Raw genomic sequence first — 26,622 nt, 5'->3', positions numbered from 1 at the left:
TTTACGCTGGAACAAGAAAAACGGCCGTGTGCTTTTCGACTAGAGTTCCTCCAAGTCTCGCCGCATTCACACAGTTTGGGTACGGGAATATCCGGTCGTCCTAGAACGCAGAGTTCCTTTCTTCACGGGCACAGGTTGTCCTACGTATATCCGTGGTAAGTCGATATAAGGGACTGGAGAAGAGAGCTTGGAAACGTGTGGCGCTCACCGAGAGTCGCAAGCACACAAAAGCGTCGTTGCTGGGTCGACAAAAGTTGCAAGTCGGTTTCTCAGCCACTAAACGCTGTGCTTTCCTCTCAAGAATCTTGGTCTCGGAAAATGCCTTCCCTTCTCGCCGTTAGTATCGTCTCAAAGTACCAGAAGCCATGCGACCTCTCTAGGATCACTGGGCATCAGAGCGAAGTCCGCAAAAGGGTGGCGATCTAGGATTTAGTCTGCTCGCCGGTGCTCCGTTGTTGCTGCTCGACAGCCTCGCCTCCCACCTCTTTTCCCGCGAACCGAAAAAACGGGCATTCCTTCAGGGAAAAAATGAGATGTGTGCGAAACGGTTTTCCAGAGACTCTTGCGGCGAAAACAAAGCAAGGATAAAACCGAGACACATTTGAAGTCCAAGCCTTCGGACCGAGGCACGTGACAGAAAAGGGAATGCATTTGACAAACGCCCTTCACAAAGTCGCCTTCGTCCACACCTTTCTGTGCATGGGCTTGCCCGGAGAAGTTATGACTCGCTTCTCTCGGGCTCTTCCAGAAGAATATCTAGCAACTCGTCCAGTTGTTCAGTTGAACAGAAAGGTGTATCTTTCCCAGTTTCTCGATGCCCCCGCGCTTGCTCCACAGAGGCATCTCCACAGACACCCCTCTCCACTGCGCCCCTCTCTGTCTTTCCGTCCACAGCCTCGACTGAACTTCCCCGCCCAGCCTCTCGGCACATTTCGATGCCGCTCAATCCGGCGGAAGCGACCGCCGCTGGGTCTTCGCCAAAGTTTCCGTCAAGGCCGCTCGAAGAACGGCGACCGCCTCCCCCGTCTGTCGCACTCGCCTGACTGTTTTGGCCGAAAGAGACCGCTGAAGCACCTAAACCTGGCTCGAGCGCTTCTACAGGAGAGAGACGCCGCTCTGCCACATCTGTTTTGTTCGGCATTGGCGCATGCATACGCAGGCTGGAACTGGCTAAAACGGGGACGGCCCGAGACGACGTGCAGTGCGTGCTGGAGACGACGGAGTGTGCGGTGCGGGCTGCGTTTGGTGGACGTTCGTGAATGCGAGGCGGGGCGTCACAATCCTCTACACCTTCCAAATCTTCAATCAGCAACGAGGTGTCGTCTACAGGCGGGTTTTGTGAGTTCCACAGCAGCCCAGCTGGCGCTTGTGAAGAACCGCCCTGAGATACGGAGCCGAGGTTCCGCATCTCTTCCTTGACGTGCGTCGCAGAAGACACAGCACTGGCTGTCCCCTGCGTCCTCTGTGTTTCGCCTCGACGATCCGTGCGCGGGGTCGGCGGACACTCGGCGGGTAAAGCTCCTGCGACGCCTGCAAGGGACGACTCTTCAACTCTGCCTCCGAGAGGACCGGCAGCAACGCTGCATGAGAACACGCAGAAAAGGAGCGGAAAGGAGACTTCGCGAGAGACGAGAAACGGCTTTTGTTCAGGAGGACAGAGACACCCTGCCGAGAAAAAGCTCTTGCGAGTGCGCGCGGCGCGTCTCATACGCTCGAGCCGCTTCTTCTGATCGGTGCTGTCCTTGCCGCCCTCGCGTTGCCAGCGCGCAGTCTGTTACCTCTTTCCCAGTATCAGACACCTTTGAGTTCCGTCCACAGCCGCTAGGGTGTAGACGAACTTCATATGGATTCCTGGTATACCGTGCGTACTCGCCGCGCGAGAAAACGCCTACTCAGATCCCCCAGTAGGATCAGTACAGAGCGATCAAACCTCTTCCGTCGTTCTGAGTTCTGCAAAGAAGAACCCCTTTGTAATGGATGTCCCGACGCACCTGGGCTCCTTCCCTCGTTGATCCTCAGGAGAGGCCTGGGTCTGAACAGGCCAGAAGACAGAACGCGGGGAATGCCTCGTGCATGAGGATTCGCATCGGAAGAACGTCGTAGACGAACTAAGGAAAGGAGACATGTGTCTGTCGGTCTCGACGATGAGAGGCCTTGAAGGGTGGAAACGAGGAAACAGCCCTTAGACCACGTTCAGAGAAAAAGAGAACCTTTCCGCGCTCTTCGCGGTTAGAGAAAACAGCCAGATGGGGCAGCGAAAGGGCGTCGCGAAGTTGAAGAGACAAACCGAAACCCATGCACACCCTCGCCGGGACAAGCAACCCTGGAACGATATTGGCATTAACCCGCAAGAACATACCCTTTCCTTCCAGAGCTCTCGCAGCCTCTCCACTCCAAGGGCAAATAGACCGGATCTCTTCGCATTCCGTTCAAACAAGTTAATCAATGCATGTGCGTTTGTTCATCGAACGAGAGTTAGGACAAAGCAATCTAGACACACATATCTACAAACATACAGGCATATACCTGTAAAGAGATGTAACTCATCTGACAACGAGGCTTGTCCCTTGCGAGGAGATGATGAGTCCTGTCTGAAGTGTACGGTAGTCTCTCTCTCTTTCCCGACGTAGGTCCTTTCCGCGTGGAAGAGGAAAATGGACGGTGGGGAAGCGCAACACTTCTTTTAACGCCATGAAGGCAGGCCAGCTAAAGCACCATTCCAGACACTACATATATATATATATATATATGTATTTATATTTATATATATTTATATGATGGACAGGTGCACGGCGACATGGATAGGCAGGTGAGAAGAATGTTTTGCGCGTTCCTTTCTTTATTTGCCTCACCAGGATTTCCTTGTCACGCTCGACACCGAAGGCCGTCTGAAAAGAAGCCGTCCACTCTTCGGGCGAGAAAGCCTGGGGAAAGCATGCATGCGCATGCGGCTGTCCCTTTGATTGACGAGGCGTGCAACAGACTGCTTGAGATTTTGCATAGAGAAACGGCGACTTTGAGCTTACGTTTGTTTCTCCCAGAGACAGATAAAAGGTGACCGCATTCTTCCTTTCTGCAAGTTTACGTGTCCACATGCAGGCCTCCCTTTCTTCTCTAGCAGAAGGAGAGTGGCATCCAACAAGGACGTGCGTCTTCCTCGGAGAGAAACGCTTGCATGCGTTTACTGCTTGTTTGAAATGTCCCATGCTCCTTTGATTTTCAGTCTACGTTTTCTCTTAACAAGAGACAGAGAAACAGAAACCCTCGGCCCCTCGGATACGGCAGCCTCTATCGAGCAGTCTCCGATTCACGCGCCGTGTCTCCTTCTTCCCTCTCGTCTCTACGGTCGCCTCCCCACTTCCAGCACTCAAAGGAGAGACGCTCTCTCCGCCTCTCCCTGCGGTCCCCTCGTCCGCTCTCGCACGTACTCGTACGACGTTCGCGTGCGTGATCGCGAGGCAAGGCATCCGACAATCCGAGAGAAACACTGTGACCTGCAGAGACAACCACAAATGCCGCATGCAGCAAGGTCTTCTCTTCTTCTTCTGCGCTTCTTGAAGGCAACTCGCACTCCAACCGCCTGCCAAGAGGCGTACACCGCCAGAAAACGGGAGGCATCTCTCTTGTACAGCTTCGTGTCTTCTCTTTGTTGGGCATTCCGTGGTCTTGCACACATCTATCTATCTTTCTATATCTATATGTATATCCATATTTATCTATATATCCATATGTATGTATGTATGTATCTATCTATCTATCTATCTATCTATCTATCTATATCTATATCTCTCTAATGCATATGCACATCTGTACATCTTGGTATGTATACCTATGCTAGTGCATTTAACGGTAACGGTCTAGTTTCTTTATGAAAATACGTGGAGGGACGTTTTTTCCGCCCTCTGAAGCAGCGACACGGTTTGTTCCCGCTTGTGCGTGCATGCGTTTGTGCATGCGTTTCAAAGGGCGGGTCTTTTTTTTGCGGGGCACGGCTCAGGAAGGGTCGGGGCGCAGCAGACTGACATCGCGAAGAAGGAGGACAGATCCGGACACGAGATTCGCGCCGTGGAGGCTCGTGACCCGCCTGTGCACCGCGGCCGGCATCTCGCCTGTGGGGTCCTGGGCGCCGAGAAAAAGAGAGAAATCCAGAAAAAACAGATGAAAACCGAGACGCGGCGCTGCGAAGGCGCCTCCCTGAGAGCCGAAAGCGCGACGCCGCGGTTTGCGCGCACAAGACACAGATCTACAGATTCAGGGGCTGTAACAACGTACAGCGCGACAGAGAGACAAAGAGACAGCGAGAGAGTACACGGAGACAGAGAGATGGAGGGAGGAAAGAGCGGAGAGAGAAAGAGACAGGCACAGCGAAAAGAGAGAGGGGGACGTTGTACGGAGATGTCGCCTTTTTCGAGAACACGCCAGCACTGCCCTCGCGCCGCTTCGAGAGAAGCAAAGAGCTGTAATGGTGTGTCCGAGAAAGAACGCAAAGACCCACCGCCACGTGCAGGAAAGCCTCTTCGACGTTCTCAGTCCCGCTTTCAGCACTCCGCGGCCGAGCCGAAGACGTCTTGATCGACACCAGCAGCTGCGGAACCTGCGTCCGCCACAAAGCATTCAGAGCGAAGGCACATCCAGAAAGTTCAAAGGCCCCGCCGATATTCTTCACATACCAACACTCCCAGGCCACAAACACACACACATACATATGCATATATATGCATATACATATATATGCATATACATATACATACATATATGCATATATATGTATATATATATACATATATACATGTATATACATATAAGTGTATACAGAGATAGGTGTCTGTGTTTACACAGCATGCCGGTATCAAGGTAGTTCTATGTTTCTGTCTCCGTGCGTATAGCGTTGGTCCCGTGTTCTCCCACGTGTAAAGTAGAGTCTAGCTTCAGTTATCTGATCGGTATACGGCATGCCTGGCGACTTACGATGAACGGGAGAACATTTCCCTGGGTATTCAATCCAGCGGTATCTCTCTTGAGCCTTGAAAATCGCCCACAGTTGAACTGTCTAGCATGTGGAGCGATACACACATCTCTAATGTTCTCACGTATGCGTGAACATGGACATTGTCTGCTTCGTGGAGAAACAGGTGAATCACTTGTAGAAAAAAGCATGCATTCGCTAAGCCGTGCATGCCTTTTTCTACAATGCTGAAGACTCGCATCTTTGCAGGCTCACCTTGTAGGCCGCGGGAGCGACGCGATTGAGAATGGAGGAAATGTTGTCTCTGTACATGAAGGAGCGGCTGCAGAAAGAACGAGTCAAGGAAGAGGAAAGCGGGCAAAAGGCATAAAACATGCACGCATGTGTGAGTTAATTTCGGGCAACAAACGGCGTGCACTTAAAATGCACGCGTCCAAGCACATTTAAACATGTACGCATATCTATCTGTAGATACGCATCTCTCCTAGAGGGAAGAGTCACATATCTGCCAGAGACGGAACAGAGGAAAGGTTCTCCTTTCTGCTCGGTTTTCGCCTCTCCTCGCCTTCGTTTTTCTTTCTTTTCTCGTCAGGTGCCGCGCGGTGGCCGTCGCGGGAAAGGCGGAACCGGAGGCGATCCCGTCCGTCTCTTTGAGGAGAGTGTCGAGTGAGAGGAGTGACTCACCCGAACTCAAAAAGCCCGAGCAGTGCAAAGGGAGTTGGGGACGTGTGAACGCGTGTTCAGCAAACCGCGAGAGGCCGCGGGAGGCATGTGTTGACAGAGACGGGCGAATCAACGCAGACGTTCACACATCCGCTTTTACACGACTCCAGGAAAGACGAGATATCACTTAGAACGCCGCAAAAGCAGAAAAAGGTTCAAAGAGAGAGAAGGGAAAAAATCAACCAGGAGAGCGCGAGAGCGAACGCCTTGGCCGCTGTGGTCTTTCCTACCTTGGCTCACCGGCGTCGGGATGCAAGGCCGTTAGCCCCAGGTGGAAATCTACAGAGACGAAGAGCACATACACCGGAAGAACGCGAATTTGAAGGCAGGGGAAGCGAAAATGCAGAGACACACAAGAGCGCGGCCTTGCACGCTCAACCGTTTTACTCTCTTGTCTCCTGGCCTCCAGGAGCCCAACCGATACGTCTCCTTGTGTATCCCTGAATAGTGTCTCGCCACCGACACAACAGGATACTAACACTTAGTTCACATCTGTGAAGGGAAGGGACGCGGCATGCAAAGAGGCGATCCTCAGCGCAGTCGCACGAGACATGCATTCACGCCAAAGTGTATATACACATGCGTGCACACCCTCTAACGACAGGGGTGAAGGCAGAAGAAAGTCAAAGAAAAAGAGACACCCACACGTGTGGAAATGGGTGTACGGATGAACTGAAAACGTCAAGGCTAGGCGCGGATGTTTCGACAAGGCTATTCTTGGTTGAAGATTCACCGTCAAGCGGCAGGGAAGCAAAAAGGAGGGCTTTGATCCACGCGACACTCCGACTGAGGCTCTGGCTGTCCAACTCGCTGTCTTCATCTTCGCTGTCGATACACTCGGCTTCCTCTGGACTCGGAGATGCGGTCCTTCTCGGCACGCCGAGGACACCGCGAGGGCTGCGCTCTTCGCTGTTTGGCGTCATGGCTGCTGGCGACCAGGTGAGCTCTCTGCGGCGGAGAGACGCACGTTTCCACGGCAAAGCAGACAGAGGGTTGCGCAGAGGACGCCGGCATTTGCACTCTTTGAAAGGAAGCGAGTGGAGAGTGACGAAATAGAGGCAGAAGCAATGGGAGGGTAACACGGAGACTCGAGCGCGAGAAGACAGAGAAAACCCGTCAGAGAAGAATGAAACGGGGAGACGAATCCGAACGTAGAAGCACGAAGGGGGCGTTGTGTTTACGAGAGAACCCCCAGAAGAGCGAAGCGACGAAGGTGCTCAAAACCGTAAAACAACACGTCTAACCAGTCACCGATGGGAGGACTGTGGACAAAAAGGCGACACAGTTGAACGGATCTACCTCAACGCGGACCAAGACGGAAAAAGGAAGATCCTCTGTTCAGATGTCTGACGACCAGGAAATCGAATTCGACGGGAAGTGGAATGTCACCACACTCTGCCTAGACAGCCGGAGAGAGTTAGAGACGAAAATACGGAACGTCAGACGCCTCTGTACATATATATATATATATATATATGCAGGTATATATATATATATATATATTTTACAGGTATCCATGTGAAAACATATATGTATATATATGTACGAATTCGGATAGCGTGAGTAACTCAGTAGGTTCTTTAATGGCATTTACAAATATGCAAGGGTGTGCACGTATGCATCTCTATGGAACGAGGGTTGTTATCTGTTTTTTCGAGCTTTGCAGGTGGTGGTGCATGTGATTGACGGCTTGGACAAAGTGCGTAGTAGAGCGGGAGTTCACAGGAAACTCACGTCTTTAGGCGTTTCACTTGGTCAGTCTGCTGCCTGCGTCGGAGGAGAACGCCGGCAGGACCTGCGAGTTTCGGCGTCGGTTTTTTCTTGGCGACGGATCCACTTCCTTCTGTGTGTCTCGACGCGTCCGCGCAGTCTTCCCTCTCGCTTCGTTCTGCCCGCTGCTCCCGAGCGTACTGGCTCTGCATCGCCTGCCGGGGTGTACATACACTCCGGCGTTCCTGTTTCACTTGGAGGCCACAGCCCCGAACCCGCCACCGCGAAACGGTAGGCGCGCTGGCGCTTGTCTGACTCAAGTGAGTCTCGCGTCTCTGGTGCGGAAAATCGCCCGCGAATCCCTCAGATGGAAAGCGACCAAAAGCCGCCTCCGGTGCCGGCGGGGACTGGCCGCTTGACGAACGCGAAGCAGCGCTTTCTGGCGGTGTAGGTACACCGGACGCGACAGGCCACTGGCCGCCACTTGGGGGCCCGTTTCGTCCGGGGAAGAAACGTCTAGTCTGAGATTGAGAAACAGCCACGGACGTGGCTGTCTCCTTTCCGGGCAACGCACGAAATGCGCTGGTCCACTCGCTGAGGTCTTCTGAAGAAGTGTCTGTACACCCGAAATCGCCACCAGCCCCAGAGGAGCGGTGGGCTCCCCGCGAGGGTCCGTGCGCGCTTTCCTCACGAGAATGCACACCATGCTCGTCGCCTCTGTTCGAGCCCCGACTTTGCTGGGCCGTCCAAGGTCCCTCTGCCGGAGTTCCAGAAGAAAGAAAAGTCGCCTTCCCAAGAGCCGCCCACTGCCGTGCTCCGCCCGTCCCGCCAGAAGGCAGCCCCGAAGGCACGCCTCCGGTGTCTGCGTGGTTTCCTGGCAATCGCGAAGAAGCGTGCAGCTTTGGCAAAGAGGAAGGGCCCTCTCTTTCAGCTGAAACAGTCCTTGTGTCCACGCTCTGGGATTTCAAAGAACTGGCGAGTCTGCCCCATGTCCGAGACGCCTGCGAACTTGCCCCAGCGGCCGGTCCGCCGGGTGTACATACACCGTGTCGTTTCTCGAGAACCCGAGCCGGTCCTCCGTCACTTCTGTCCCTGTTATGCCCGGCAGAAAAAGAGACAGAAGCCCAGATGCGCTGTGGTTTCTCTGCTCCTCCCCGTGAAGCAGAGAGGGGAAGAGAGGGATTCTGTTGAACGCGTGAGGAAGGGGAACCTCCTGCCTCCCTCCGCGAAGGCTCGGCGCATGCCTTTACATTTGGCAGAAGAGACGCGGATGAGCGAGACGATCGAGCGGACAGAGAGGCTGGGTTGGCGTGCGAGTGCCTCTCAAAGGCCGTCACACTAGGCGGCACAGGAACGCATGCAGTTCGGGTGGCGGCCGAGAAAATGGATTCCTCTCGAGAACGCGAGAGGGACCAGTCAGTGGTGTCTTGCGTGTGTTTCGGAGCACCTGAGACGGCTCTCTGTGCATGCGTCTCCTCACTCTTCTCGCCAAACACCTCTTCCTCCAGATCAAAGTCCTCCTCCATGGCGAAAGGCACAACATTTAGATTCCACTCGCCGCATTTTCTTGAGCGATGCGCGTTCTCTGTGGGCGCGAAGACGATTCTACGATTTCTGAAGTCTCCAACAAAAGGGATGCGAATCTCCCGTATCTCTAAATATACACAGGTGCGCAGATAAAACTATTCCCATATCTAGGAACACAAAGCTATCCACATACGTATATACATGGGTATATTTATGTACGTGCATCGGCTTATGGACAACCATACAGCCTCGAGGGCCAGCACTTCGTTCGACAAAAACTCTTTCCGCGAAGCGGGTGTTGAGGTGGGGAAACACACGCCGAGGAAAACGAAACGGCCGCTGTCCTGTTTGTATCAGCGAGAGGAGACTGTGCCCAGGAAACGTTTTTTTCGAGGCGGATGGTGGCGAGGCGTCGGGTGAACAGCCGGCGAAAAGACGAGGAAAGGCTTTTTGTCGCGATAAATACACGTGGGGGAAACCAATTAAGAAAGGCAATGTTTTTTTTTCGTTATGCAAGTTCATTTCGAAATTCTGAGACCTCACAGACTCCAGCGCAGTATGGAGCAGCGCGCACGCGCGACGAGACACACGCCCCGACGAGACAGATGCCCCGACGAGACACGGGGCAATCCTTTTCTTTCTCGCAGAAAACGGGGTCTTTAGCGGAGAATTCTGAAGGGAAACGACGCAGAAAACAAGAGAGAGACGCGAGCTAGTGGTTTGAGACGGGGTCGTCCGCGAGGTCTACAGAAAAGGGGCGAAAACATACCTTCACCGTCGCTTCTGACGCATGCACGCTGCTAGAAGCGCGCCGGTGGTGTGGTCCATCAAGACACAAAAATAGGTTTCGCGATACTCTCCTCTCTCTCGAGAGCCACGCAGCGTTTTCGACACAACTGAACGCTCAGACAAATACAAGCGCATGACTCTTATACAACTGCAACATAACTGGCTATGTCTCTCAGTGTGACACAAGTACTGTGTGCATATATATATATATATATATATATATATATATATATAGCTATTGCAGTATAAGAATGTGTTTGAATGATGGAGCTCAGATCTACCTGGGTTAAGAAACGCATCATCCCATGCCTATTTCTGTGGATGTAAGAAGCTACATACATATATTTGGATAGACATGTATATCTTTTATCTGGGGTGTATGCGTTATTTTTAGATTGTATCTCTGGACAGTCTTTCTGGCCCTTCTGGAAGACACTTTCCTCAAACTGAGGGTGGTGCTTGTTTTTCCTCGCCTTCTGCGTTTGCCGAACTTCGACAATACGTTCTCTGTGAAAGTAACAGTAACGCAAATTAGTCAATTCTCTGGTTTTCACGGCTCTTCAGACCTTTTGAGTCAGGGGCTAGCCGTCTGCTGTTAAACAGTTCGCTCTCTCTCTGTACCCCAACCACGACACGCGGAGTGCACTCGTTCGTCTTCGCATTCCAGAAAAGACGCACTCTCGTCTCCTTGAGTAAGCAATGGAGCCTCAGGCAGGTGGGTGCCGGAACCTGAAAGGTGAACCGGAGCGAAACTTCCCCTCCTTTTTGTGCGCAGGAAGGGGAGGCGACATTCTCCGCAAAGAATCCCGCCGTGTGTGCCTGGTGATCGGAAACGGAGCTTTGGAACGCCGAAACGCTTCCCGTTGTTTCGTCTACAATAAGAAAAACAAACGGCCCGGAACTGCTCTTGGGAAGTGTGTTGAGAACTGCGTGTAGGAGCCCAGAGGACGCGCACGCATTCCCCCCCGCTTTCTGTGGAATTTCTGCGCTGAAGCCCCGCGTTTTTGAAGTGATTTTTCTGCTGTACATGTGCCTCAATGCGTCTACACCGATTTCGCTCGCAAAAGCCCGGGGAAAATCCTCAACGTGCGTGAAAGAAAGGCCCCGCGTTTACGGACTCTGTGCATCCACGTCGAGAGAACCCGAATTCAAAAACTGAAACGGCGCTTTTTAGACGGCACACGCCTGTTGAGTGTACAGTTTGGATTCACGTGTATACAAAGAAAGATGACGTGACAGCCGCCTGGAAACGCGTGGTTCAAAGTGCATCTACGGATTTTTGAGTACCGTCCCGGAGCAGCAATGTGTGCTCCGGCGTAAAACAGGGACTTGGACAGAGAGAAAACACGACAGAGAAATCGACAAGATCTTCATCCAGGATGGTGGATTTTCTGGAGTGTCTCGCGGAGCGCTAGAGCCAAAAAGTGACACAAAAGATCTCTCGGAATACACACAAAACCACCGGCCTTTGCATCTATATAACGTATTTTTTCTGGCCACGCGGATTTGTAGACACCAACGACCTGAGGTGCCCATCCAGGTTTTCGGTTCTTTCCCGAAGAAAGTTTCTACCAACTGCGCGCCGGCATGTTGCCTTCTGCGTCCCGCCCCACAGCGCTTCTGAGAAAGCCTTTTCTGGCCGTTCCCGAGAACTGAACGCTTTCCAGAAAACCAGATTCCGCTGCCTACAGACCCCCGCGGCCAACTCGTTTCGCTCGCTATCGCTCTTCTCACGAGACGACGGCTCGTCCAGCCTCGCGAACACTTCAGCGCGATTTTTAAGACTGAGAAATCGTCCTTCACGCCTGCGCCCCGCGGAAGCGAGCGTCTCGTTTCTCACAGAGGCGGCAAACCACTCTCTCTCGCGGACGCACGAAAAAACGGTCAGTCGCTGAAGAGGGGATTGTTCGCCGCCTGCAGGAAACAGGCAACATCTCGTTGTCTCACCTGAAGGCCGGCTTCTTCGGAAAATGTCCCAAACGCGCCGCGCGCCCCGCCCACAAGAGAAAACTCCCACCCGCGCGGTCTCGACAGGTCGTCATAAAAATTCGCGCACCCTTTCCAAGGCACACACTCCACATGCACTGGAACGCGGTGTCTCTACATCCCGCGAAGCGTAACCATATTTACAGGGGGAAAAAGCGTCTATACGCGATTTTTTGCACACGCATTTTCGTGTGTATTTCGTCCGTGGACCACATATGAAAACTCGACTCTGAGCCTGCAAAAAGTTTGTACGTATATTTACGAATGCCGAAGTCTATCTTCCTGAATGTGCACGTGCCTTTGCGCAGATACGTCACGTGGCAGCAACGGACACAGGCATCTCTCAGTGCAAACGTCTGTGAGAAAGGACGCGAACCTGGAATTTAACTTTTTCAAAGACGTGCTTGGCTGCAGACGCCGAGGCGCCTTTTTGGTCTGAAAAGACAAAGTTCGAAACGCAATCAAACACCGCCGGCATCAGCCACGTCGACTCTCGGAAAACACACGCCCACTGCCGAGGCAGCCAGCGCGCATGCGCGCTTGTGTCCCTGGCCCCATAGAGACACGTCGAAATATGCGTGAATTGCGGGGGAGACAGGCACACAGCGGGCGCGAAAGCACGAGACCTCGAAAAACGATTTCCTTTTCGCGAATTCTAACCTCCGAAAACACCTGATGAGACGAGCGTGCGCGTCTTGTCGGGAAGAGAACCCGCCGCAACCATGCCGCCCGTTACCGGCGAGAAACTGCCCGCGTCGCTCGCGTTAGACCCAGGAGCTGTAGGCGAAGCTGGAAAAAAAACAACTCGAAACAAACCACTCTCTCGTCCTGAGTCTTCCTCTCTCTCTCCGTCTTCCCTTCTTTCTCTCCGGCGTCCACAAAAGCTTACCTGAAGACGTGGCGTGTCCGTTGGGTCTCTGGGAGCTACCCATGTACGCGCCGTTGACTGCGCCGTCTGGTCTCTGCTGGATGCCGCCCCCGAACATCTGGCCGCGGCCGTCGCCTGCACTTCCCCCGCTCGGTGCGGAGAAGGACTGGAGATTGGGTAGCGCTCGACTGCTCGCGTCTCGCTGCAAGTCGCGGAGATCCCGGTCAAAGTTCTCGTCCACGGAGTCCAGATTCAGAGCCGCAATCGTCGGATCTCGCTGCAAAACTGCCGACGCGCGCTTCAGAGTCTGGAGCTGAGACATCAACGCCCGGCGCTCCTCCATGATGTGAGGAGGCTGACGCAGAAAAGCAACACAGACCGGAACACGGCAAGCAAAATCAGGCAAAAGAATCTCAAAAACTGGACAAGGGCGCAAACGACCGAGAGAGACAGAGCGGCGAGATATAGGCAGCGCCCTCGTCTCACTGAAACCGCATACAGTTCAGCTGCGAATCCAAAGAGACGGCAAAAAGTGCAGAGTTTCGGAAACACAGGAAGAACGGCCCGTGAGAAAAACGAGACTTACCTCGCCCAGAAGAGCGGAGAACTGCGTCTCGTCGTTGAGTTGGTTGTAAATTTCAAACTGGAGCTTTTCTTGCAGTTGGCGAACCAAAAAGAAACCAATCGTCTTCGGGACCTGACAAATCGGCCAAGACAAACACGCGCGCGAATAGCAGCATTAAAGTGATAAGAACTTCTAGGGCTGCAGGGCTGTGCAGACGAATATATATATATATATATATACATGTACATATATTTATATATATATGTATCTGCATGAATGCATACACATTGATAGACGCATGTCCTTGCAGAAGTATCCATGCAAATATCTGTCTCCACGCATGTAGATATATAGAGATACAGAGACTTTGTGTTCTCATGTACATCTATAATCTAAAGCTGTTGAATACATGCATCTATACAAACACGCGAAGATAAGTAGACTTACGGAATCCCGGACGTTGCGCAGGACGAGGGCGAAGTAGGAGTCCAGGCGGCGGCGGATCTCGCGAATGAACTGCTCTGAACAGAAGCAAAAAGTTATTTTTAAAAGAAAATTCAGCTTTTTGAGTCTTCGCTCAAACTGACGACGCACCACACTTGCCGTCAATGACACGAGAGGAAAGACGCTCAAGAGAAGGATCAGACTCGCGGGGAAGACCCGCACAAAGAGCAACTGCATGCGCCGATGCACACAGAAACCCGAAAGAGCGAGCGATCCATCGACATCAACCTGTTTGTTTGTACGGCTTACTATAAAAAAACGAAAAAAGTTGTGGTTTAAAAACGTTTTAAAAACGGCTTTCAGTACGTATCTAGAGTCTGTAGGTTACATAGAGCGCCCAGTGGCTGGACCCCGCCATTCGACTTCCACACACAGACATGGGAAGGAGTCCAGAGAGACAAACGGCGAGGACAGGCCTCGACGCAACGCAGTGTGCCAAAGAGACAACGAGAGTTCCCTCGAGGCGTAGAAAAAAAAGCGGGAACCCTGGCGCTCGAGGAGATTCGAAATGCAAACTTCCGGAAACCTCAGAAACGCGCACACCTCTCTCAGAAAACTGCCGCGCCTCTCCGCGCGTCCCTCCTGATTCTCAGTTCTCTTCATCTTCTGAAGCGTTTCTTTCTTTTTTCCTCCCCTGCAAGAAGCAACGAAACGCGCGCCTCTCGTCCTCGTTCCAGTCTCCCCTCCCCCCCCTCCCCTTCTGCTGCGTTTGCGCTGCTTACCGCTGTAGACGGTTTTCTTCTTCTCGCGGCCGCCCTGCGCCCACATTGTCGTCACGCTTTGCTGCATGCTCGAGAGCATTTGCTGCGCGCGCTCTGCATGCGTTGGCGGGGGGATCGGTTTCCCGTCGGGGCCCAACTGAACGGGGCGGCCGTCCGCCCCGTAGAGCTGCACGGCGCCTGTGCCCTGTTGGGCGTACGCTCCCGGGACTTGTTCTGGCGACTCCTGACTGATCATGCTTCCGTGCTCCGAGAGGTACTTTGCGTCGTTCGTGAACAGATAGCCCGTCTCTGCGTCCACGATCTGCTGCAGAATCGCCTTCGTGTGGTCGCGTTCCCGAATCAGAATCTCCTGCGACATCTCCAGAACCTTCTCGGCCAACGCCGGGAAACGCCCAAACACCCGATTCGCAATCTTCTGACTCAGGAGCTCCAGAGTTTGCGACACGCGATCTGGAAAGAACAGAGCGACAGCCACGCAGTGCGAGAAAAGTGGAGAAGGCAGGCAGAGAAAAAAGAGAAGAAAAAGGAGAAAGAACACGATCAACGGCGACCCACGAAAAAACCACGGTTCTGACCTTCTTCTCGTGGGCCGCGTGGGGCCCAGGCTGTTTTGCAGCCCCGTCCCCCTCGCGTCTCTTTCCAGGGCTGTTCTCGAAAGCACTTGGGGCCTTACCCAGACACTCCATAACTGGCGACTGGATTCGCTTCAAGTACGGAAGAATCAAATACTCAAACGTGTCCGGAGACGGGAAACCGGGGAGAGAGTCGCCCTCGTGGAGACGAATAGCCACGTCGATCTCGTAGTCGCTGATGTCTTCTGTCACTTTCCTGTCGTTAAACTCCTCCAACAACTCGTTGAAAATCGTGCGAATCTGACTGCCGCCGGTGATATCCTTCTGCTGAACCGTGAAGCCCGCAGGAGAGAACAAGCACACAACACGTCTCCACTTCCAAACACGCCCCGGCACATGCATCTATATTCAAATACATGCGTATGTATATGCATGTGCACACGCATAGCCGAATGCAGAGATGTCAACAAAAAACGGAAAAGAACGTGTACACCTTTACATCTTCCGCGGTCTGTAGAGTCATGCACCCTACACGCATAGAACGACACATGCACGTACGCACATCCACATACATACATGTATCTACGGAGATTCTGAAGCATGCGACATCACCATTCATATACAAACAACTACACATATTTCTCATATATATATATATATATGTATGCTGTAGAGGACTTACGTGGTCAAAGTACATCTGAAGGCGTTTGTCGTATTTCCCTCGGATGGTGTTTTTGAAAATCTCAACGTAGTCTGTGATGGCCGTCCACAGCAGCTGCGCCCGCTCCGACGGCTCCAGCGGCACTCCCTATATAAGCCGAGCCAAAACGCCGCAGACTCACACATGCAGAAATTTTTGCAACAAAGCGCCGCAGTACATACACCTACAATAAAAAGATATACACACGCCCCCACATCTTTGTATCTATACATGCATATACGTCGATGTCGCTGGGCATTGCGAGAACAGAGATTTCACAACAGCGTACCTCGCCGAGTTCCTGCAGGCGGTCGAGGACGACTCGCGTTTTGCTCGCGATTTCGCGTTTAATTTCGGGAAGGAAATTTTTGATGTGGCGGAACAGGACTTTGGTAAGTTTGTCCACGAGGGAGTGAACCCCGACGAGATGCGGCGGCAAGAGACGGTACGTCGGATGCGTCGCGAAATACGTCTTTTCTTCTTCCAGGCACTCGCGCACAGACTTCCCTTCTCGGATATCTGCTTGAGATCTGTTGCGCACCCCTGAAAAAAAGGGAAAAGCGGCATGTGGAAACAAAATCACGCACCGAACGCACAGAGGTATACGTCAGTGAAGAGCCTATCTCTAACTGTACATCTTACTGAAGCACATGCCAGGATCTTGTTCTACACATGTCCATATACCCACTGTACAGCTTCATGCAAATATGTATAGAAGTAGCAAACAGATACTTCTGTATCTGTGTGTACGTTTGTACGTTTGCACACTATCTTTTAAAATGCATACGTATAGATGACATGCCAGAGTTCCATAAGCGACGAACAGTCGACAGAAAAAACAGCAACACTGAGGACTGGGACGAGCTCTTTCGGCGCCTCACCGGTGTAGCCCAGTCTCAGCGGAATTTCTTCTCCCATCAGCATCTTGGCGGCATCTGTTCCTCGGTCCATTAAATCGATTTTTGTGATGACTCCAATGGTTCGCACGCCGCGAGGGTCGACGCGCCGCGACATCTGAAGCGCGTCCGAGGTGGACATGTCTGCAGAAAAGAAAAAACCACAAAAAAAAACCTTCGCACCGCCAATGACGCACACACTCCGACTGCTTGTGTCCAGCCCTCACAAATCGCAACAAGGCAAACATATATATATTATGCATATATATACATATATATGTATATGTATACATATATATATATATATATTTATGTATGCATCTGCCACTGAGCTAACGTAGAGATTGACATGTGTAGATTTAAAACTGGTGTTCGGTTCGCGCAGTGCGGCCAGCAGCACCTTTGAAATCAACCGTTGCACGTAAAATGTGCCTTTTTTATAAAGACGTCGAGGCGCGAGACACAAAACGAGACGCCGACCGAGGCGAATGCGAACGCAAAAAAAAAGAAGAGAGGCACCGGTGGGTTCACGAAACGTCTATGCGACTCCGGTCCCGTGGCAAACTTGCATATGGTCCTGTTGAACAGAGAAAAACCACAGATCTTCCTCGCCCCGGTCCGTAGAGCATTAAAACCCCTTGGGGTGTTTCCTGCCGCACTTACCGACGTTCGCGGGAATAACCGCGAGAATGATTGTCCGGGGATCCGAAGCGTATCTGAAAACAGACATTTCTGACAAATCCTTTTGCTCAGAGAAGTCGAAACCGCGTGTGCCAAGCAACTGACGCCACGTCCACGCCGAGCTCCTTCCCCGAGTCTCTCGACGGACGGGAACTGCTGACAGACTCGTGAAGTGACCTGCTCCACCCCGGACTAGAGGACTCGGGCCGAGCAAAAACTGATCTCGCGCCTGCGTTTCTTTTTCCTCAGAGCTACAGAGGTATTAGAGCCAGGTATTTTCGAGTTTCCGTCCCTCGATCTTTCCCCCCGACACGCGCCTTTTCACTCACCGAAGGGCCATTTGTCGCGTCAGCATCTCGATGTCTTCGGACTGATCAGAGCCTTTGAGCGGCACGCGCGTGATTCCCGGGAGATCGATGAGAGAGAGGTCGGGGCACTGCGTCGCGTAAATCGTGAGAACGATTGGGCTGTCGATGATGCCTTTGTTTTTGCCTGCACACAGAAATGAGCAAACTGTTCGCTCGATGCATGCGCGTTTTCGGAAAGGCAGTGGAAAGAAGCGCGAAGGGAAGGAAGGGTCAAAACGCGCCATAAACGCCTGGATGGCGAAACCCTCAGAACGGAAAAAACGTGCCGTGTTCAGAACCGTTTCGGCGGGTCGCGGACTCGACCAGCGGTCACGACTGCACGATGACAAAAATCGTGTGGCAAGCTAGAGAGAAAACCACCGAAAAACGAAGGAACCGTGCCTTAAGACGGGAAGAGGGGACAGGATCCAACCCAACGCTGCGCGCAAGTGTCTAGACAGTTGCCGAGCGCAAACGCCTCACGGAACGACAGGGATAAAAGACACCGTCGAAGAGAGAAGGCGCGTGAAAACAAACAACGATTGAGTGTCGTGAGTGTGTGCCTCTCTTTTATGAGGCGTTCACTTGAAGATGTGGCGCATGCGCTTTCCAGTTCGCGTTACTGAGGAGCCCACATGTACGGGGGGATATGCACACGCGCTCGTCCATGCAATAGGCAGATTCGCAAGTCCGTACTAACACGAAAATGGCGAACCGTTCAAACATGTCTCAGCGATACAGTGCGAAACAGCAGTACGCAAAGCAGAGTACATATGGGACTGCTTTTATATCGACGTACAAACATATATATATATATATATATATATTTGCTTGTAGAGTTGCATGTTGAGTTAGAGAGTGGCAACAGGGTGAAAGGCACGAGTGCCGAAATGGAGAGAGAACGAAGACGTTTTCGTCTCGGTCGCTCACCAGCCACTTGGTCTGTCAAGCGGTCAATTTCTTGTCGAACTTGTTCAAAGTCGCGAATCTTCCTCCCTTTGTCGTTCTCAAAAACCGCGTATGCCTCGTTCAAATCATGCTCCGCTGCAAACACCCACTTCGGAACCAGCCCCCGTGAGACAACGCCCGGGAAAACGGTCGCAATAACTCCACCTCCACAGTCACCCATTAATATCTCGTCACACAGCCGTGTGTGCACGAACAGATACGTGTGTATGCACACAAGTGGATACACACGTACCTCATCCATACATATAAATATATATATAAATATATATATATATATAAGTATACATATAAATATATATATATATATAAATATATATATATGGGTGCAGGAGAGGTACTGAGAGGATCGACGAGCTTTTCCTTGAAGTACGGCAGTCTTCTTACCCTCGGAGAGATGAACGAGACGCAGTTCGAGAGGCCGCCGTGTGACAACTCCATCGCCACGTGGTAAAAAGTCCAAACCGACGATAGCTTCCAAGACCGAGCTCTTGCCTGTCACGAATTCGAGAAGAAAGAAAGGACAAACCATGTGTGAAGAGGCGAGACAGGGAGAGAAGAGGCACACATCCCACCGGGGGACCAATCTGACTGCAGGGCGGGAGCCAACACGAAAGGCTGCCTAGGCTACTGGTTGCTCCAAGACGTGCAAAGGAATCCCTATTCGCGCATGCACAGAAGGCCAACCAGTCCTATGTAAAGTAGCAAACATAACGGAATCCTTTCTAAGCAGCGCCTGCAAATGCATGCCGACAGTCGATAGTGCAGATCCACGTGGATGCACAAACTACTGCTGTATAAAGAGGGACGCGCGTACAGACTTGTACACTTACACTCACATACGCATATACGTATTCATACGCATAATTGTGTATATATATGTATATATGTATATGTCTGCGTATGGCTCTGGGAAGGTTACCTGCGGACTGTGTCCCCACGACACAGATCCTCGGCAACTGGATAAACTGCTGAAGGCCGACATCTCTGAGTTCGTCCTGAAAGCGTCGAATTCGCAATGGAACCGATCGGAGACAATGTTGCTGGTTGACAGAGAACAGCCTTCCACACAATTTTCTCGTATTGCACAGGATCACCCATCGTCAGCGGCTCTACGGATCTACTGGCGCGCATGTGGCTACGCCTATACGTCTATATCAAGATTTGAGATGGACGGGCACGCGTCGTGAGTGAAAGACGAACAAGCGAACTGCGTCCGCAGCCCGTGGAAAAATGTGACCGGTAGAAGACCGGGGAAGGCGCTGTTCTGCGGTGGACACGGCTCGATTGCATTGCTAGAGAGACGCTCGGCGAATTCCAAGAACGGCGTAGCTATTTCCGTCTAGAGCCGCGGCGCGAGAAAAGGCAACAAGGAAGCGAACGAACTAGAAAACAGTCGGCAGCGGAACGAAGTGTACATACAGAGGGGCACGCCACCCGTACAGGTTTTTCTACAGGGTTGCAGTGGACCTCGGCTGGCACCTTGGATACGCAGTTTTCACACTGTTCCACGCTTAGACAAGCATGCATGGAGCGAGTTGAACACGTCCCGCAACTGGTTGTCTGCATCTTTATTCCCAAATGTAGATATTTGGGCGTCGGCAAATCGACATGGATGTCCCTGGCAGTACACCTCGTTCGTCGGGTGGTCCCCTTTGTGGACGGGCACCGCACCGGAGAGGAAACGTTTTTGTCGCAGCAAAGGGACTTACCACGACGTTGATGAGCTTCCTCAACTGTTGATACATCTGAGATTCGACTTTAACTCCATTTGTGGCGGAGTTTTTTCCCTCGTCGCCACGCGCCGAGGCCGCGACGGCCGGCGACGCCCGCGAGACATCTTCGCGTTTCCCGTCCATCTGCTGAGATTTCGACTTGGACACGAAGAATGAAGACTTTTTCTTGTGGAGACTCCTCCAGAAGCGGAATGCAGGGAGCCGGGACGAACTCGTCAAGAGGGGGGGGATACAGAGAAATGTGAAAACACGTGGAAACACCAGACGCCCAGCAGTGACGCACTGGCTGGCGGGGGCAGGTTTCTCACGGCCGGATTAGAGCAAAAGTGACCGTCTCGCTTTGGATGTTGCGTCGCTCGAGGCATCGACGAAACGGCCCTCTATAAACCGAAAAAAGACACTGACAAAGTTCCTTCCTCTCGAGCGACACGGAAAGAAAAGAGAAAAAAGATGGCCTGGACAAACTCTCTCGCCCGTGCTCTCTGCACAGACCACACGCCGTCTCTCTCAGCAACAAGATTCCTGGCCTGCGAAAAAGCCAACAGGAGGGCGCTGAGTCCCCTCGTACGCAGTCTTCCGGTGGATAAAGGATGTTCGTCCAGTTGGGAATGTATGCATGACGCGGCAAATGCTTGCCTTTCGGTCAGTTTTTCGCCGCTGGGGAGCGGCGCCTGCGCATGGTCGTCGGTCACGGTTTTCCACGGGCGTTCTGCCAGCCACTCCCACCTACTCGCAAAAGGTGCCGCTAGCCGGAGAGCCCTCTGACGGCACTCTTTTCTCCCCCATTCGGCAGGTTCTAACAACAGAACTGTTCAGCGTGGCGAGGACACTCCGAACCTGTCCGTGGACCGACTTTGCAAAGCTAAAACTTTGGAAAGTCCGGGACCGTGTGCAGAAAACGTGTGACGCAAGGGGGGGGGGGGGGGGGTTCGTCGGCCTTGCCGGTTTCGCGTGGGCGCGGGCAGCCAAGGAGTAGGGAAAAACGTTCGAGGCTTTCCGCGCAAACAACTTGCGCATCCAGAACGTCCTCTGCCGGACCCACCCGTGAACGCGGAGATAAGGAAAAAAAGGACTCCGCCGCTGTCACCCTTCCCTCCTGCCTGGAGGTGACAGAAAACGCGAGACGACACACAGTGTCCTAGGAGAACCAGGCTATAACAGCCTGCATTGCCCAACCAACCGGAAAAAGTTTCGCAGTTGCGAGAAAGTACGCAGGGCGAGCAGTGAAGTGGTCAGTCCTTTCTGAGTCGCGAGTGCGAGAGCGAATGGCAGCGAAGGTGTCCGCTATGCACCGTGCAAATTCCTGGTGTGCACCCGTGTGTGTGTGTGTGTGTGTGTGCCAGCAATGCACTACAGATAGATGCTACGGAGGGAAGAAAGAGTGTGCGGTAGGGAGTCCTCACCCAGAGTTATGAACTCAGTTCTGTGCTGTAGTCGCTCTGATGCCCCATCATCTGATGGGTGCTGGTGGACGCCAGTGACGCGTGCTGTTCCGTACCGCGTCGCTGGCTCCACAAGGTTCCTCCGCTCATGGCTTCCGCAGGCTTCCAGAGATCTCGTCGAAGGGAAATCGGATACCTCTGGTATGTCGTTGAGTATTGTGAAAACGGATAAACTGAACGTTCAGAAAAAGCGACCTGACGTTCGCCCCGCCCAATGAACGCATGTGGTTTTGCTGCGGTGAATAATTCTGGCGCAAGCGGTCACTAGTTAAATTTGAACGATCTGGAGGGGTAGCGCTGGCCCCGTGAGCTCCGTAACCATATGATGGACGTACCACACACGAGGCTGCTCAGTGAAAAAGTGTCGGAAACACCTTCGTGACTACATCCTGGAACAGACTAGACCTGATTTTGCCTGAACAGCAGTCATGGCGAGTAAATTTGCCAGCCGCCCCCTCGCGCTGCAATCACTCTGTAGTGTCGTCGGGGTTAGTAGTATGTTCGAAAGATCATTATTACAATATACAAGCTAGCTTTGCCGCAGTGTCTACGCGGGAGATGCGTAACATCACAATAGGATGTGCTACGATAGAAAGGATGCTTCTTTGTATCATGTTGAAGCAGCAGTATACCTGAGACACAGGGGAACGGCGATGGACCTACCAGGCGTAGATGACTGGTGTCAACGACCAGACAGTAGCTTCCCCGAATTCATATGAGAGCACTCGTCTCAAACCGATTATCCACTTTTGTTGCAGGTGGCGTGCTTATTAAACGGCGCCCTGCGGATGGGGAACGAAGCTCGTTCCGCCGTTCCAACCCTGTGATTTTCCGGAACCCTGTACGCACCGTATATGAGCCTCGGTCCTTGAACCGACACTGGACTCTTCTGGAGCCACCGGCTGTCGCGGGCGATGTTCTGCCCCAACATGAAACGTCTCGTGGGACCTTGCGTGGGAGGTGAAACTCTCTTTCTGTGGCACACACAGAGGTACACGAGTACGTGGAGAGGTCGGGTGTACCCCTGTACCCCTCGGTGGGTTGTCACACTGTACTCTGCTGCTTTTTCGTTCTGTCCCAACTGTACAGTCGGCGTCTCAGTGGCTTATAGATGCCATACTTTCTGTACGAAGATAAACAGCCTTAGACAGTGACATTTTACGGGCTGTCCGCCGTTTAGCATTGGTGCGACCCGTGGTTCACGAGGCAACGTCGGCTCGCCGTGCGTTGTGGACTTGATGCCCGGGTAGATCTGTCGACTCCACAGCCTGCGCTCATTGCAGTTCGACTTGGAACCATAACTCCCCGGTCGGAGAGGGACATGCACTGCCTCTCTGTTTTTTAGTTGGCCTCCCTGTTCTAACGTTCATTTGCCGTGCTCGAGCTAACCAGCACTGGCTCTCGCCCCTCTCAAGGACTGATCCCCGTGCAGAAGGCCTTTCTCAAAAAGACTTTCCTTCTGGTCTGCCGCGATCCTTTTCCGTCAACAGTTTTCTGTCCTCTGAAAGGTCGAGCTGTCTCGTCTGTTCTGAGGATGCCGGACAACGGCGTAGTGTCTTAACCAGCAACTGGAGAAGACATGATCCACCAATTCCGGCAGAGAAGATGCGCCACTCTGGAGTTTGGCCTAGTCGGACAAAACGCGCAGCTCTGTTTGCAGAGAACGAAAAACAGACAACTCTCACTCGATTCGAAGAACTCGCAAAGGTAAGGGTTTGCGGCGATGACCCGCAGGGGGCGCGCGGTTTCAGCGGGTTCCCCGCGGGTTTGCATGACTCGTTTTCTCGGGACTGAAACTCGCAGAAAAAGATCCCCACGCCTGTCTACCCAGTGTCCGAATTTTCTGGCATTTCGGCCCTCGATTTGCGTTCCAACTCCCAAGTCTCCCTTGCTGGTCCGAGCTTCCCAGAAGCACATCCACAGAGGAAGTAGTGATTTCCTTGTTTCTTCGTTGCGGCCGTCTCCGGGCACCGCGGGGACGTGAAACTCGGCAAAACCACCCTTTTCTGTGAGACGTCGGAAACCCCTTTTTAACTGTTTCGCGTTCCTCCTTTTGTGGACTCGCCGTAAGGTTGGGGACTCGAAAAAGACCGCCTTTTCCCGTGTCCTCGTGCGTCCCATTTGGCGGTGACCTGTTCACCGCGACTTGGGTTGCGCAGCAGCCAGCGAGCTCTCTCTCCTTACATCTTTCCTCCAGGAGTCTGTATATATATATATATATTCTCGTCTTTCTTTTTCGCGGCTTTTCCCCTCTGTGGCCAGGAGATCGACCGTCCTGCGGACTTTCCTGTGGCGCTTCTGAGGAAAACTCGACAGTTCGACTGCGCTGGCAACTTCCCGCCCATCTTCACGTCGCGGTCGCGGTACAAAAAAGCCTAGAGACAGCGCCCGATTCCTTCGCCGAGATGACGCAGAGTCGTCACAAACGACCGCGGGACGAAAGGTAGGCTTCTGTTCACTTTTGTGGTCGTAGGAAAAAAGGGCTGTTTGCCCAGCGCGTGTGACGGGGAACCAGCGAGTCCGGTGGCGGCGGCGCTCCGGGATTTGGCCGCCTGGATGGTCTGAATCTCGGAACTCGAAAAATTACACATGTGCGCTGCAAACACCGCCGCTGGCTTTCTGGGTGTCTTGGTGACTCTCTCGGCCGCTGGAGACGTTCTAAAAACAGAGTCGACGCAGCCGCCAGCTCTCTCGGGTGTTTGCTGGCGTGGGACGACGCTGCCTCTCTTCCGGGCGGTACACTTGCGTGTTTTTTCTGGGGTCGGAAGCAAAGACACACGACGCTGACGCTGTTCGTCTAAAACCCGTTCACATCGCCCTTTTTTCTGACGCGTGCTTTGCTCTTTTTGTTCTTCGCCAGTTCCTCGAGTTGGCCGCGGCGTCGCAGCGCTTCCCGGTCACCGAGCCCCGACGAAGTAAGCCCCGGAAGTGTCCAGCAACGCCTTCCAACTTCTCGAAATGGCTGCTCCGTCGTTCAACCTTCTCTGGAGTGTGTCCCCTCGCTCCTCGTGAAGCGCCTCCACAGTTTGTTTCTGAATCGAGTGTAGCCAGTTCCGTGCCGCGGTCGTCTGGGTCGTGCTAAGCACCCGTGTCTGCGCTCAGAGTCGCTGAGATGTAGGCGCGCCAGGCTATTTTTGTCTGTAAGGAGCGTGCTTGTTGAGTGCTCCGGAACCTCGGGTCACCCTTCGGCTTCGAGAGTGTAAAAGAAACGCATGAGCGCGGAACGGCCTTTCGGGCTCCTCGCTGTTGCCCGTGGCCCGTTACCATCTACCTTCTGCGTGTGCGCGTGCCTCGGGGCGCCAGAGAACGCCTTCTACTCACCGGTCGCCACGAGTGAAACTCTCTGCGGAAAAGAATGTGGTTTGAACAGCTCCGAGGCCGTAGGCTTTTTTCGGCAGAGAGGCAGCGAGAAAGCGAAATGCGGCGTCCAGAAACTGTAGCGTGTACCCTAGGACGTATGTGCAGGTTTTGTAGGACTACCGTATCACTGTTTTCGCTGCCTCTGTTTCTCGGTCCTCGCACATATCTATCGCCTTGTCTTTCTTGCCCCAAACACATCTGCAGTTCTCGCTAAAAACGACTAGCTAGACTGGGGCGGCAACCCACCACGCCGTGCGTCCAGCACGCGGCGTCTCGTGGCGAGTGACGGATTCCTCCAAACTGCATCTGCACTTCGGCAAATCTGTTTCTGTGCACCCAACGGCGGTGGGTCGACACGACTGAGAGAACCCGCGGAGGCGGGGCTGTTCGCGGACTCCACCGTTCTCGTGCCTCGTGCTCTGTCGCCTCTTCTTGCTTGCAGGATCACCGAGAAGAGGAAGCCAGACAAAGAGAAGAAGACGAAGGAGGCGAGGCGCAGTCGCTGTACACTCCGGAGCCTCGGCCCCGGGATCGTGTCCAGCAGAAAGACGCCAACACAGAGTGGCAAGAGAAAATCAACCGAGTGATCGACACGGGAAAAGTACGAAGAGACAGAGGGGGGGGGGACTCAGAGCAGGGGAAGAACGCGACGGCGAGAAAGAGTCAGGGGAATGCAGAATGAGGAACGCCTTCCAACCAAAAAGAACACAGCGTAGCGTCGCAGAGAGTCGCACAGAGAAAGCGGGGCAGACTCTGCCACCGTATTAAGGTGAAGAGAGAAGGGGACGTAACGAAAAAATTTGAAAATGCTTCGGCTCAACGCAGAAAGGCCACCGGAAACGCGGAAAAAGGGACATCGCCCGAATTCCTTGAAGCAAACACACCTGTGTACAAATGCACATGCCCCTTTTCATTTCCGTATCAACATATATATATATATATACATATACATATATATATATATATATATATATATAGATATCATAATACGTGTAACAGTGTGTTTCGCTGGAAACATGTGGATACATCTTCGACATCCTGGTGTATGTGCAGCCCCATGTACCTGTTTGCGCGTGAGTGAAGGAGACTGAGCGTGTGCAGCTTGCCCTCAGGAGGAAAAAGGCAGCCTTGAAGCCTGGAGAAACAAAGTTGCGCGTTGGTTCCCTTGTGCCTCTTTCGCTGTCAGGATCGCCCGATGACTGAAGCCATGCGGCAGAAATTGGCGAAGGCGCGAGAAAAGCGGGTTTTCATCGCATCTCTGAAGCTGCCGGTCTCCGAGGAAGAGCTCCGGGCGGTCTTCCAGTCGTTTGGAGAGATCAAAAATGTTTACTTTCCACCGGTGGACAGCGACAGGAAACGCACGACCTACGCGTTGATGGATTTCGACACCGTCGAGGCTGCGGTACGTCCCAGAAATACCTCAAAGGAGTAAACTGGGCACGTGTGCCTGTCCACAGCGCGTCCTAGACACTGTCCCCGCGTGCATGCACCCGTCTGGTGAAAATGGCGAGGGTTCTGGCCTCACAACGGCAGATGTGCAACCCCACAAATTCCACTTTTAA

The 26,622-nt window shown here is 52.9% G+C and overlaps 3 protein-coding genes across 3 annotated transcripts; 1 reads left to right on the top strand and 2 right to left on the bottom strand.

Annotated features, from left to right (window-relative positions):
- Positions 1-718: 718 nt before the first annotated feature.
- Positions 719-6,612, bottom strand: NCLIV_004310 (hypothetical protein; the record flags this gene model as incomplete). The annotated part of the gene is made up of 9 exons (XM_003879933.1): positions 719-1,580; positions 1,992-2,032; positions 2,853-2,924; positions 3,429-3,494; positions 4,024-4,119; positions 4,496-4,594; positions 5,222-5,288; positions 5,920-5,968; positions 6,423-6,612. The coding sequence occupies 9 exons, from the start codon at positions 6,610-6,612 to the stop codon at positions 719-721; spliced, it is 1,542 nt and encodes a 513-aa protein (XP_003879982.1).
- A 4,987-nt stretch (positions 6,613-11,599) lies between these two features.
- On the bottom strand, positions 11,600-20,381 carry NCLIV_004300 (putative dynamin-like protein; the record flags this gene model as incomplete). The annotated part of the gene is made up of 17 exons (XM_003879932.1): positions 11,600-11,629; positions 12,078-12,136; positions 12,362-12,490; positions 12,591-12,924; positions 13,156-13,266; positions 13,582-13,655; positions 14,361-14,810; positions 15,034-15,259; positions 15,615-15,740; positions 15,922-16,175; positions 16,514-16,672; positions 17,192-17,244; positions 17,539-17,701; positions 18,487-18,600; positions 18,910-19,017; positions 19,445-19,520; positions 20,235-20,381. 17 exons carry the CDS (start codon positions 20,379-20,381, stop codon positions 11,600-11,602), a joined length of 2,613 nt encoding a protein of 870 aa, XP_003879981.1.
- A 2,924-nt stretch (positions 20,382-23,305) lies between these two features.
- Positions 23,306-26,622, top strand: NCLIV_004290 (hypothetical protein; the record flags this gene model as incomplete). The annotated part of the gene is made up of 6 exons (XM_003879931.1): positions 23,306-23,407; positions 24,561-24,615; positions 25,004-25,080; positions 25,503-25,661; positions 26,247-26,462; positions 26,518-26,622. The coding sequence occupies 6 exons, from the start codon at positions 23,306-23,308 to the stop codon at positions 26,620-26,622; spliced, it is 714 nt and encodes a 237-aa protein (XP_003879980.1).

This window comes from Neospora caninum, chromosome Ib, assembly GCF_000208865.1.
Source record: "Neospora caninum Liverpool complete genome, chromosome Ib".
Lineage (NCBI taxonomy): Eukaryota > Apicomplexa > Conoidasida > Eucoccidiorida > Sarcocystidae > Neospora > Neospora caninum.
The sequence above is the reverse complement of the archived record's forward strand: the minus strand, read 5'-3'. Positions and strand labels throughout refer to the sequence as shown.